At 27.2% G+C, this 14,906-nt stretch overlaps 2 protein-coding genes across 3 annotated transcripts; one reads left to right on the plus strand and one right to left on the minus strand.

The window, feature by feature from the left end:
• Positions 1 to 1,089: 1,089 nt before the first annotated feature.
• LOC111038671 (kelch-like protein 17) lies at positions 1,090 to 11,638 on the minus strand. Of its 2 annotated transcripts, none has more exons than XM_022321872.1 (11): positions 11,248 to 11,638; positions 6,175 to 6,285; positions 5,867 to 6,098; positions 5,619 to 5,797; positions 4,851 to 4,944; positions 2,964 to 3,120; positions 2,800 to 2,903; positions 2,261 to 2,593; positions 2,065 to 2,184; positions 1,494 to 1,746; positions 1,090 to 1,425 (listed from the first exon to the last, which is right to left on the minus strand). In XM_022321872.1, the coding sequence occupies exons 1-11, from the start codon at positions 11,274 to 11,276 to the stop codon at positions 1,223 to 1,225; spliced, it is 1,815 nt and encodes a 604-aa protein (XP_022177564.1). In that variant the 5' UTR covers positions 11,277 to 11,638; the 3' UTR covers positions 1,090 to 1,222. The 2 variants fall into 2 exon arrangements, with proteins under 2 accessions (XP_022177564.1, XP_022177565.1); XM_022321873.1 differs by having other exon boundaries at positions 1,332 to 1,445.
• A 1,221-nt stretch (positions 11,639 to 12,859) lies between these two features.
• Positions 12,860 to 14,152, plus strand: LOC111038667 (zinc finger MYM-type protein 1-like). The gene is made up of 3 exons (XM_022321865.1): positions 12,860 to 13,430; positions 13,492 to 13,726; positions 14,098 to 14,152. Exons 1-3 carry the CDS (start codon positions 12,860 to 12,862, stop codon positions 14,150 to 14,152), a joined length of 861 nt encoding a protein of 286 aa, XP_022177557.1.
• Positions 14,153 to 14,906: the final 754 nt, after the last annotated feature.

Genomic DNA, 14,906 nt, shown 5'->3' on the forward strand with positions numbered 1-14,906 from the left:
ACAACTTTTTTATTACATATAACCAGTAATTATAAAAATATAATATGCATACCTATCGGCTATCTAACTAGTAACTAGATACTAAAATAAATAATTTTAAAAATAAAATAATATATTAATATAAATTAGGTACCTACCTATGATAATTTTCTCTTTTAAGTTATACATCCATATATTGTTATTACCTATGCTAAATATAATTGTGCACTCATTTAAATAAATAATTTATTTCATTTTGAAATTATGTTGTACATTTTCAGAAAATTGTTTTGGGCTCTTCTGAAAATATGTAAATGCTCTACATGATTAGGTACATTGAATTTCGCCTAATTTCCACCTACCAAATTAATAGCACTGCCATTACGAAATCCGAAGACTTTAAACGTGATCTTGGATTTACTCTCAAGCCCAAACTCACATTGAGGTGACATGTTGTAAGCCTTACAATGTAAGGCATTTATACGATTATGCTTCATACTTCGCACATCTCGCGAATTCAAACTTTTAGCATCTCCAAGACTATATTGCACACTTGTTAAGTATTTGTACGTCCTTTCCTTGGATAAATAAAAGATCTGAGAGATCTTGCTTTTCTCCTAAATTCAAAGACAATTCCGTATAGATTAGATATCCCTTGTTATTACATGACTACATCCCTGCTTAAGATTTCCTCAAACGGCTCAAACCCTATAGTCTTGTGGTTCTTTGCATTCAAAATGTTCAATTGAGATTTGTTTCCAACCTCTCATTCGTAAAACCGACTCCAATTGTTGTGAAAAAACCCTACGAATAAAATATTATTTGATTGAACATCTAAATAAAATTTCATTAGAATAACGCCCTACTCCGCCCTGTTATACCATAGGTACTCCAAATTTTCCGGCAAACTGCTTTGACAATTCCCCAATCCAGCTTATGAACATTGTAAACCATGCAACCCGCTTTTTAACTCAATAATTAATTACTAGTATAAACCTGTTAATATGTGTACCTATTTTGAATCAATTAATCTGGTTATAATTTTTCATTATTTATTTTAATAACCTCTTGGTTTTTATGGCTCTGAAGGGACCTACAGGTATTTACAAATAAAATATAATAATTTTTTATTTGTGACAACAACAAATCATATAATTGAAAGCACTTAATCAGTGTTTTTACAATCAATGGTAAAATTTAATAGTAAAACTTAAAAATAATAGTTTAATATTAATCGATTTATTTACAAATCAGCTAACTTAAATATTTCACTTTCAACGTTTCGTTTGACGTTGAATGCAATGCAGGAACCATTTATATCGAGAGATTTTGGTAGTTTTGACGACAACACTGTCCATGTGTTTTTGTACGGACAATAAACTTCGATTGTGAAATTGCTACGAATACCTCCAAACACATAAATTAGTCCATTCACAGCCACAGCACCTATTGCATAGTTTACACAGCTATAACAGCTTTAAACTTAAGTTGATTTCAACAATATATCTACTAACCTGCATTGGACCTGTTATAGTTTAACTTGGCCACTTCAACCCAAGAGTCAGTTGAAGGATCGTATTTTTCCACTAGAGTCAAATAATGACCAAAAAATTGTTTTCCTCCTATAGCATACATACAACCATTCAGTGCACAAAGTGTTGGGGCACTTCTACCATGTAACATTGGTGCTACACTTTTCCAAATATTAATTTTTGGGTCATACTGTTCTACAAACTTAACTTCGTAATTTTTAACATGTCCTCCAACCTAAAAATGTACAAATTTAAATTTAATGCAAGATGATGAAAAATTTAAGAATAAACATATATAATTTAATCTATTTTTGTATAAATACAGAGTCTCAAGTGGAATTACTTTTTATATAATTTGGATAGATTGTTGTTTCATTAAGTGTATTTACAGATTATAAAATAAATTATGTATTGTTAGATTATACATTTCTATTCATGAATGATTATTGGCATTGTGTAAACTATTGAGTTTTGTTTCACAAAATATGCAAGTTACTTAAATTAATGTGACACGCTTACACACATACAATATATATAATAATCATAGACTTACAGCATATAAAAATCCATTGAGAGCGACAACTCTATAATTAGTTCGAAATATATTTAAAGAAGATATTTTAAACCATTTATTACATTCAATATTATAGTATTCACTGTGATAAGAATCTACCTGCAAATAATATTAACCAAATAAATAAGTAGATAATTATGAATGGTAATAATTATCAATTTGTAATTTATTGTACCACATAAATACGACTATCAATCTGAGCAATTTTTAATTTAGATCGGCTTTTATGCATTTGTTGAATTGGTTTCCATCTTCTTGAGTTTGCATCAGAAATATAACCAGATTTAAGGAATAGCATATCATAATGATAATTTTCATAATTATTAAAATCTTGAATTAAATCACAATCAACACCACCAAGATTAAAGAAGCGACCATCATCAAGCAAAATAGTTAAACCTAATGAATCTAGTGGTATAATTGTTGGTAAAGTTCTCCACTGATTTGTGACTATGTTATACAAAAGAGGAAGATGGGGTTTTCCACGTTTGCTCATAAGCAAAACATACTGTAACAAGTAAAATTAATCTATTGTTATTTCTTAAGACTACGGTACATTATCTTATTAATTTATAAAATATTAAAATATACAAATATTAGGTACTATTGTATAATACTCTACCGTATTATACGTGTATATACAAGTAGTATATACAATTTACAATATGTAGTAAATAATTATCTAAAAAATAATAATACAAACTAAAATTTTACTTCTGAATAATTTGAGCGATATTGAGTACGGATAGAATTTGGTGCTTCAAACTCAGTACCAAGGACAGAATGAACAGCATAAGCTTCATTTAAATATGTTCTACCTACCAACATTCATATTTTAAGAAATAGAGAAATCAAACATACAAATATTATATAGTTACAATTGTTATTAAATTTCAAAAGTGGTTCTTTATCAACAGTACACTCAAAAAATGTCGAGGAAACAATTGGTAACCGTACATATTTCATTAAATCTGGTAAATGTTTACAACGACTTTCTCTGTCATACTTGATCCATTTCATTACAGATTTATACACCTATTAATAATTTGAACATTATTCATAGTTATCTATAATATAAAATTGGATATATGTTCACTACAATCACACAATATATTTAAAAAAGTAAAACAAAGAAAAAAAATTATACAATATTGACATAATATCAGTGGTGTATCCAGTGGGGGAGGGGAGTTGTAACTATTTTTTCATTGTTTTATTTTATTAATGATCGACCTACAACAGCAAGCGAAACCCAGCAATCACCATAATTAAAATATTATAATTTTTAGATTCCTATAACTTTCAAAATATTGTTTAGTATCCTAATTGACTAGTAATAAGCATAACATTGCTCCCCCCCCCCCTAAACCGAATTACATGATAGTATGATACAGAATACAGATAATCTATTGTATTATATGAAATATAAATGTGGCTATAACTTTTAGCTGTAAAGTACCAGAGGTAAGAAATTGTATGGGTACTATACAAAGTGTAAGTTTTTTGGTTATACAAAAAAGCTAAGTATCTTGCAATTGTCAATAGAATAAGTATTTCCACAAAATAATCGTTTTAAACTAAAAAGTCTATGTGCAACTTGATAGGTCGATTGCCATGATGCAGCCATATTATTTGAAGAACTTCAACAAGCCATATAAAATGCACTGGATAAAATTACCTTTTTCACAGATTCTAACACTTCTAGTTCTGCAAGTCTTTTTCTTACTGCAATAAAACAGTTAAAGTTTCAAACAGCTTTATCTATTTTAGTGAAAATTCTTTCCATATGTTTCCCTCTTCACCAATATTTCAAAACAAAAAAACTTGATTTAAAATCTATACTAGAAGCTACATCTGATGCTCAAAATAATATTCAGGATATTAGAGAAAGTTGTGATGTAGAATTTCAATAATTGTTTTTATCTGTGATAACATTATGTGAAAAATTTGATATTACTGTTAGTTACGTCAAGGTAAATCAGATAACCCAAAATATTTTTTTGAGTCCCAGTATTCATACCTTTTATAGATTATTTTCTAGACCAATTGTACGATTTATCCCTCACAGGATTGTTTTGAATAATTTTGATGTTTTTTACCTAAGATAGAAATGAAAATATCTGAAGAGATTAAAGGTAATTTAAATCAATTAGTAGAAACATATAAAGAAATAATTGATGAATGTTTCGATTCAAATTGAAAAGATCATATATTAAATAAGAATTAGAATTGTGGTCCACTAAATATTCAACTTTAACATCTTCTGAATTCAAGAACAAAATGCTATTGAAGTATACTTCCAAATCTGTCCAGACTTCATCCAATTATATCTAAACTTCTTCAATTATTCATAACACTTCCAGTGTCTACTGCCAGGGGAGTACGATTATTTTCTAACCTCTGTTGTTTGAAAACTTATTTCAGAAATTCTTTTGGACCAATACGTTTAAATGGTTAAGCCTTACTAAACATCCATTGCGATATTAATGTGGATATTAATGATTTTATAGATGGACTTGCTAAAAAATCAAAACGAAAATTAAATATACATTTATAGTTTTCAAAAAAGAGAATATGTAAATATTTCATTTTTTTATAATTCGGGTTATAAAATAGTAAAAAAATGTTTAATGTATGATTATTGATATAATAAAAACACACAATTTAAAACAATTTAATTTGTTAAATTTTTTTAACTCCCCCCCCCCCTTACCAAAAAAAAACAAAAAAAAAATTATGGATACGCCACTGCATAATATACTTGCCTTTTCATCATTTACACACAGATCTTCACTTTTAATCAATTGTAATATTTTATCAAAAGTAATCAGCAAAAATTCTTCATTTTTGTATACTTGTCTGTAAAATGATTGTATAATATAAAGTTTAAAGATTAATGCTATAAATTCATAATAAAATATTTTTTAACATTTTTAAAAATGAGACAGTATTTGTCAATTAAAAATTAAAGTTAAAACTAAATAAAATACAAATCAATATGGAGGTAATTGGGTCGAAATTAGAAGGTCCAAAGTAAAAAATAAACAGCGAAAAAATTGTCACTTTTCACTACAACGAAAAAAATTATATTGTGTTTTTTGTATGTATACAAGATAAGCAGTCAAAATAATACTTTGTTTTCCAGCTTCATTATTTTTTCTGGTAGGAATCTATAGTTGGTAAATTTTAGAGGTTGAAATAGAAAATTCCCAATAGTTCACAAAAACATCAGGAAAAAAAAATATTTAAACAAAGAATAACAATTTCAGTTTTTGTTGTAATTAAAACCATATTGTTAGTGGGCATTTGAAACTTGTAATGTATGTTACAAACATAAATATTTCTCATCAAAAATGGTTTTAAATTTTTACTGTAATTCAATCATTATTCATTTTAGGACTTTGAAACATTCTACTGATACTTAAATTAACATTTTGTTTACTCCAGTTTTTAATTATTTAATTATTTTTTGAGAGTTGATAAAGAAATAAATTTAGACTTGATAAAAAAACATGAAAATGTAGTATACTTACTTAAAGTTAACTAAAGTGTAATTCAAACAGAATGTATAAAAATCACTTAATCCAAGACATTCAGCCATTTCTTTCATACCTAAACAATTTGCAGGATCAATTCTTGATTTAATGTAATCAATGCATTCACAGCAGATTGATTCATCCAATTGCAACAAACAGATTCCATTTAAAATTTCCTACAAGAAATTTAAAAATAAAAATGTATTAGATTATATTTATAAATTTTAAGTTAAATATTAATTTACTTGGACATTTTGTTCATTTACAACTAACTCCGATGAATAAATAAAGTCTATTAACAAACTCAATACATTTGGATCTAATTCTTGAATCTGGATTTCTAATTCTTTAGACTCTTTAAATTTACTATTAAACATAATATTAAAATATTCACTATTGGCTGCCAGAACAACTTTATGAGCCCATATTTCTGCACCATTTTTGGCAATAATTTTTATATCACATAATTGTTTATTACTACAACGAAGAATAGAATTAGTAAAATCAAAACAACACCTATGAATATATTTTATAATAAACTTTAAGAAATTACCTTCGCATTTCATCAAATTTCTTGTAACATAAACCATTTGGTATTTTAAGAACTATATTAGTTTGTACTTCATTGTCATTTGCTATATTTTCTACATCTTGAGAAGAGAGTCTAGAGACATCATAATTATATTATAAGTAGGTAAAAATCAAAATAATCAAGTTTCTGATTGACAAAGGTTAGGTATTAATGAGTTAAAAAGTTTAATGTAAGTTACTTTTAACCAAGTTACATTTTTTTCCTATGGTATGAAATATTTTATGAGTTAACTGATATTATTGTCAAGTTAAGTTAATTGTTTTCTTCAAACCACTAATTTAAAATGTATTCTATATTGTAAAAAAAAATAATAATAATAAGAAATATCAAATATTATTTATAAATATAATAACTAATAAGAAATAAACTAACCTAACCTTGTAAGTTTACATTGCATTTTTACAGAGTAGTTATGTACATAATATTTTGTTATTTAACCTGAAAGGTACAGAGGTAATCGCATCACTGAGAAAAAAAATATTTTTATTTACTCAGTATCCCATGCACATATGTACTCATTAATCGCTATTAATTAATTATTACTTATTAATTTTTAGTTATTATTAAATAATAAATATTCATTATAGCATTACAACTGAATTAGATAATATTTGATACTATATGTGGGTAATTAATTATATTCTAATAATGAACTTGGTTATTATAATTTAGTATAATTGTGGACCATTAGGTCAACAAATACATAAAAATAATTTAATTATTTTGTGGATTTAACCATTGATTTAAGTATTCAAAGCAAGGTTGCACATTAACAAGTTAAAAAGTTAAATAGTTTTTTAACTAAGTTTTTTACGAGTTAACTTCTAACTCAACAAGTAAAAAATTTTCAGAGACTTATATTAAGTTAATTTATTTCATGGTCACGTAAAGTTAATCATATTCTTAAACCACAGATTAAAAATATTTTAAATTTTGTAAAAATTAATTTTATAAAAAAAAATTATAATAATCAGAAATATTAAATATATTAATGAATAAATAATAATCCAAAATATTGAATATATTGATTAATAAATAATAATTCATAATAATAGATATTAATTTATTTTGTTGCATATTCGCAGAATATAATATTATTTAGACATATTGTATCTGGCTTGGCGTGGCGCAGTTGCCGTAATAAGGTACGCAACGTGATTGACTGATTGAGAGTACGCAACCGTGCACTGTAACTAGTTTCGGATGGGTGTTCACCCAGGTTCTTAGTGGCAAAAACATTGTATAATAATAACACATACGAGTTTCTAACAACCATACCAACCCTATTGTAACTCCTTAAAATGGGAGATTGTAAATTCCGCCCGAAATGAACAGGTAAAAACAAGGTCTATGGTAAATTCCACCCGGAAAAATATCTAAGTAAAAAAGGTACATGTAAATTCCGCCCGAAAAAATATACAGGTACAAAAATAGTTCCGACCGGAAAAATAAATATTTTTAAACTAAGCGTTCCGTGACTGTACGACGCGACCGTACTTTTCGCGACGCGGCGCGCGGCGCGTGCTATAACTTATAGTATTGGGAAGTCACAAAATGTTCGAACATGAACAAAAAATAAATAGTATTGAAGTGATATTTTAACTCGTATTTACTATTATAATTATTAATATTTTAACAATTTTATATGCTATATAATATATACGACTTATAAAAATATGTGCTTATTATTGATGATTTTATTTTGACTCGTATTTATTATTATAATTTTTACTATTTTACTATTTTTAATACTTTTATATATATTGTGCTAATTATTGATCATGATTTAATTTTACTATAATATTATGATTGTTATATTTACTTTTATAATTATTATTATTTTTACGATTATACATGATTTACATTGTAATTATTGACTTAATATGTGAAATATATATTTATTTAAATACCCACTTCTAAATTATAATGCTTAATCTATGTTATGTCAGTAATAATATGATTAATAAGACACATTCAGAAATTTGTTTATTAACAGTCATACATTTTTTCGGGCGGAATTTACATGTATGTTTCATTACCTGTATTTTTTTCGGGCGGAATTTACATGTACCTTATTTTACCTGTAGTTCATTTTGGGAGGAATTTACATGCGTCCCTTAAAAATAGCTAATAACACCCAATGGTCTATGTTGCAGCGGGATAATTAATAGAAAAAAAATCTAAATTATAAACAGAAATGTTTTATGAGTAACCGCGTTATTAATAAAAGAAAAATATAACTATATAGTTATATAATTATAATAATAATAATAATTATTATTACTTTTATTAATAACTTTCAATTTCCCACACAAGTTTGTATACTCATTAGTCATTAACTTAACATTATTAGTAACATTAATATTATTACTAGGGCTCGGAAGTTGTAGGAATTGCATATTGTTCTGTATGATCTCAATTTATAGCAGACCTAGCTAGAAATTTAAAGTATACAATTGCGACTTTGAAAATTGAAAATGCATATTTTGCCAATTTAAGCTAAAAAGTGCATATATTTCATTGATTTTATAAACATATTATGCATATTTCATATTTTTCTAAAAAAATTGATTTTTTTTGTTTCTTAACCTGTATATTTCAAATTTTCAACTAATATTGAATATAAAACTCAAAATGACCAACGATGGTATATATTGACATCGCCATAGTCAATTTTATAAATATGCTCCGATGACTTCAACTGACGTTGAAAGATCGTTTTCTCGATATAAAAATCTTCTATTGAATAATCGTCGTTCATTTGAAATAGAAAATCTTAAGAAAATATTGGTGGTTCAATACAATAACTTAACAGGTATTAGAAAACATGTATTTTTTTCGTAATTTTAAAAATACTGAAAAAATATTATTAATTTTATTTTCAGCTCAATGAGATGTCAAAATGCCAACCAGTTATACTTTTTTTTTAGTTATAAATAATTTTTATGTATATGATTAATTTGTAAACAACATCTGATGTATTTAATTTTTGGAATTCAGAATAATATTTTTGCATATTTAACATTATTAATGCATATTTTGCAATTTTTTCGTGTATATTTGCATGCATATTTTACCTTTTTAGCTCCTACAACTTCCGAGCACTAATTATTACTTATTAGTCATTATTATATTTATATTCATTAATGGAATTACGGTCGCCTGTCGGTATAAATAATGCAAGGCCGTAGTAGCCTAATTTCGTCGTATTTACTATCTATCTGAAAAGGAAATAAAATAAATGAATAAGCCAACACTGTGGAGAGCTGGTTAGTTTTTATTTTTAAATAAGCCACCCTATATATCTGTACCATAAATCGTAATAACCAGAAAACCAAGTTGAAATTCTATTGTGAAGACAGCGTACACTGCTTAAGCATTATGTTGACAGCGCCTCCATGCTTATTAATTAATATTTTGAAATTAATACAAGCAACATACAACAATTTGTCAAAATTAGGTTTCCATACGCTCTGGGAACCGGGGGACTACATTCTGTAGCGATTGTTAGTATAATGTGTAGGTCCCTACCCCCTGGTACCTGGAGGCTGGAGTTTACAGTGTTAGTACAGGCTGCCACATGACAAGATGTACCCCACCTTATTCTATCACAATTGACAACTTACATTTGTCTATATTAACTTAACTTAAGGAGTTTAAAAAAAAATGTAACATGCCCAGACTTGGTATTAACAATTTCTATAAGATAAACTTGGTAGGTAAACGTGAAATGAATAAATGGTTGTATAAAATTATTATTTATATTTTGTCTTTACATCAAAAATTCTATAATTATTTAGTAGTTTAGTACCTATCATAACAAGATAATAAATATAGGTATAACCATACAAGGTGATTTATTAAGCAAGCTCACCACCGATTTTTAACTTAAACAGTAGGGACATAATTCTAGCTTTAAGAGTATATCTAAAAACCACATTTTCCAATTGCTAATATTATTTTGTATTACTGAAGGAATATCCTGTAGTGATACAAATTTCTATTTTTAAGTGAGAACCCCTTTTTTAGTGCAAATTATTGAACGGTAGATGTTCTTAAAAATCCTGATGAAACTAAATCTAAATATTCTAATGAGTATTATCTGAGTTATTAAAATGTATATACTTAGGATAATAATCCTTAAAAATGGATTTATAAAAATATAAACCTATGTAATAAGTACTCAGAGACGGATCCAGGGGGGGGGGGGCTAGGGGCTCCCCTGCAGACATATTATTTCCCAAATTGTTTTAATAATTCTACAGATCCTGATATTACTAGATTTAAAATTACATGTACGTCTGATAATATAATATATTATTATAAGTTTTATTCAGGAGTGCACAAACTAAGATAGTACTATCTCGGTTCATGGTGGACAGTGATTTCAATGACCAATATTGTAATTTTACAATAACACAAAAATGTGGGCCCTCCACAGATATTTGCTCTGTATCCGGGCCTGTAAGTACTAGATGTGGTATTTATTATACTAGGACCATTTTTAGAAATTATATATATTGATAGATCAATAGTAATTACTAGCTTTTTCAAATCGTCCAAGACTCCATATCTACTTAACCCATTACTATAAACATATTATCGCTAGTACACAACGTTTTATAATTCAAAAACTACCCTCTTGAATTTTATTTGGATGCATCAAAATTCTCTAAAAAAAACATCACTAAAATATTTCAACTGCCTAACTTCTTAAGTACCTAACACAGTTTATATCATGGGCATAAAACTAAGTATTAATGTCATTCTATAAATGACAAAAAGTACATTCTTTAGGATTTTTATAGCAGTGATAGATATTAATTTTAAGAGGAAATACTTCATTCAGTTGAATCAATCGGTTTCCTGAGTATAACTTTTTATATTTGATCAACATACAATTCAAGATATTGTGCCATGACCTAGGCGTTTAAAAAGTTAATATTTGTTTTATTAAACTGTATGGTGAATACCTTGAGTTTAAAAAAAACATAACTGAGACACAACCTCGGACATAATTGTAAGAAATGTTACCTTATTCGTTTTGATTCCGGCGAAGCCATTTTTATTTCTATGCCCGTCTTGTTTGACAGTAGTTATATTCAACACAGCAGACGGAAGATTAGGGTTTCATAATATAATTTTATTGCAGCGGATGCAAAAGAAATCGAAAACGCTCTCGTCAGCCCGTATTGGTGGAGAGGAATGCAAGAATCTCGTAGTAAATGATGAATATTATTATGTACTTAATACCTGCTAATCGTCGATTCAAGTTTTACGGTTTTCAACGCAGGTATTCGTTAATTTTAAACAACGAGAACGACAACAGTCAACAGTCAACAATCATAAATTATGGATGTGAACTTGAATATTGTGTTATGTATTATTAAGATAACTACTATCTATATTTGTGTATGCAGAGTTAGTGATTATTCAACGCCGCATAGAAAAATATTGGTCTCCGAGGTGATGCTCACAGTTTATCATCAAAAATCAGCTGTTCACCAAAGAAAGAACTAAGGAGTACACCTAGCGCTCTCGGTGAAAGGCAGAGCCGGACTGGGTAAACAATTTCTACCGGTAAAATAAAAAAAATCGGCCAACTTAGGTATACCTATAAAAAGTATTAAAAACCCTAAAAGAACAAATATTTTCATATAAGATGATTGTATATTATTTCAAGAATTTAAAACACAATATTATTATTAAAAATTGGTTAGTACCATAGAGTACTCTATGGTCAGTACAAAGAAATGTTATAATTTATATTTAAAATACAATATAAGGTTATAATATTTAGCCTTAGATCATATATGGTATAATCTAAGTGTTTAGCATAGGCTTGTCGCGTGCGCACGGAAGACGTCATTTTTATCATAGTTTAATTTTTGTTATATTTATTATTAAATTTTTTATAAACAAACGACGCAACTTTGATTTGATGATTTGATTAAAACTTAAAAGTAACTCGTTACTTAATAAATTAAGTTATTAGAGTTAATTTGAGTTGATATAAAAAATTTTAAAAAGTTTTTATTTAATAGTTATCTAAATGTTATTTTTAACTCAGTTAAATTAACAGTTATACGGAAACTTACATCACAATTTTTTTTATATACAGACAAAAGTAGCCAGTAATTTGGTTTAAATTTTTAAAATAATAAAAATTAAATGTTTATGCATTTGCCAGCATTTCCCCTGGCAATTCGTAATTAAACGAAACATTTTTATAAATTTCTAACTCAAAATATTTTGCACATTTTCATGATTTTTACGNTGTATATTATAGTGGTGCCAATTGGAACTGGCTGTATATTATGGTTCACAAAGGACTGACGGCACTGTACGCACGTCGCACACCGGTGGTTGTTGGTGGGGGTATACGGTCGACGGACGACTGACGGATTAGTGATTACTGGAAAATACATTCTTAAAATAGATCGAAAATGAAATGAAAGCTTATTGATATTAATGATACCGATTTAAGATTGAACAGTGAACAGTGAAGAGTGAAGTTTTCACATGTTAACGTAATTTACGTAAAAATGAAACAAATGATGCGAGTATAAAAGAGCAACTGAGTTTTTTAATCAGATTTATTGATAAAAACTATAATATTCAAGAAAAAGCTCTTGGCTGCTATCATATGAAAAGGTGTGATGCAGACTCTCTAAGTAAAGCTATTTTAACTTTTGTTGCGGAAAATAAGTTGGACATTAGCAGATGTGTAGCCCAGTGCTACGATGGTGCATCAGTGATGAGTGGATCTTTTACAGGTGTACAAAAGAGAATAGCAGACATTGTTCCACACTCTATATATATACATTGTTATGCACATCGTCTTAACTTATGTTTATTAAATTCAATTCAAGACATAAGGTCTGTGGTAAACATGTTTGATACTGTTCAAGGTATTTATACATATTTAATGAATAGCCAAACCAGGTATGAATTATTCACTAAAATCCAAAATGATAAAAAAATCAAGGTATTACATTTGGAAAGATTAGTAGAAACCAGATGGTCGTATTGGTATAGCTCACTACAAAAAATAAAACAGAGATACTCAGAAATTAAAGAAGTTTTGACTATTTTTACTCTACAAGGAGATCAAACAGCTAGAGCATGTGGATTACTCGAGGAAATTTCTACTTTTCAATTTATTATGATATTGAGTTTTATGAAAAAAATTCTTAAGTGTGTTCACTGCTTGTCATGTGAATTACAATCTACTTCAATTTTTCTACCTGATGCATTTGGTCAAATCAACTAAAAAAGATCTACAGAGTTTCCGTAATGAAGAGACATTCTTTCAAATTCATAATAAGTCAAAATTATTTGCTAAGAAAAATGGATTAGCTGATGACGAAGTAAGAAAAATAAGATTAAAAAGAAATTGTACATTCAATAAAAATTTGGATGACTACTTGGTCGATTCTACATTAGGAAAAGCTCAAAACACAAATATTACACAAAATGTAAAAAGCGAAGTTTTCTATGCTATTATTGACAGGTAAATAAATATTTATTTAATATAATACTACTATAGAAATCTATCTTGATATTTCAAAATATAATATTGTACCTACATAATAGTACTTTCACTCATCAATATTTATTAAAGTGTCATAGACAATTCATTTAAAAATTAGAATCAATATGTTATTAGCTAAATAAATAAATTGTTAAAAATTAAAATCACATTAGAATTTACTTGCTGAGGTATTGTTCTTATAATACATGTACTTTTGTTTAAAAATTTAAACTACACTCAGAAAATCTTATAATTATTGTTTAGATAGATTTGTATTGCAAACTCTCAGATATTCCATAATATTATTTATATTTACTAGAGATTTATAATCTTTTATATTTATTTACCAGGTTTCTGACACAGATAGACTTGCGTTTTTCTGAAAAAAAACCAAGATTTATTTAACATATTCCAGATATTTGATTATAAGAATAACAACTATTTCAATGAAGAATGTTTACATTTACAAAATTTTTTAAATCATTACAAATATTTTAAAATTAATGTATTAAAAATTCCATCTGAATTTACTTCTGCAAAATCGTTGCTTCAACAAAAAAATATTGTTCAACCAGATTTAAATTTAATTATTGATACACTCAAAAAACTACCAGCAGCATTTTCAGAAACATTGAAGATACTTCAAATTATAAACACTCTTCCAGTGAGTACTGCATCAAATGAAAGGTTTTTTTCTTCACTCAAAAGAGTAAAATCTTATCTAAGATCTTCAATGGGTGACGAGCGTTTGAGTGACTAATTGGTCATAGCGGTAGAAAAAGAAGATGCTAACAAAATAGATTTAGATGAGGCAGTAGATAGATTTTCGAAACTAAAAAGTAGAAGGTATAAGCTAGAATAGTATAATTAATTTAAAAAACTTATGAATACTGTACGTCTGTAACTGTATGGAATATTGTATTATTATTAAATTATTTATTATAATAAGTAAATAAATATAATGTATTCATTTTATTTGGAATAAATTGCATTGATTAAATGTAGATACCTATACCTGTACGGCTGTACATATGTACCAAAAGGCAAACAAATTATTAATGAATAATTTGAATTCATTAAAATATATTCTTCAAGAGCCTAACCTAAATGATATTAAACGATATCTGCATTTACTATTTTTAAAAATGTGGCCTGACAA

Source organism: Myzus persicae, unplaced genomic scaffold, assembly GCF_001856785.1.
Source record: "Myzus persicae strain clone G006 unplaced genomic scaffold, MPER_G0061.0, whole genome shotgun sequence".
Classification (NCBI taxonomy): Eukaryota; Metazoa; Arthropoda; class Insecta; order Hemiptera; family Aphididae; genus Myzus; species Myzus persicae.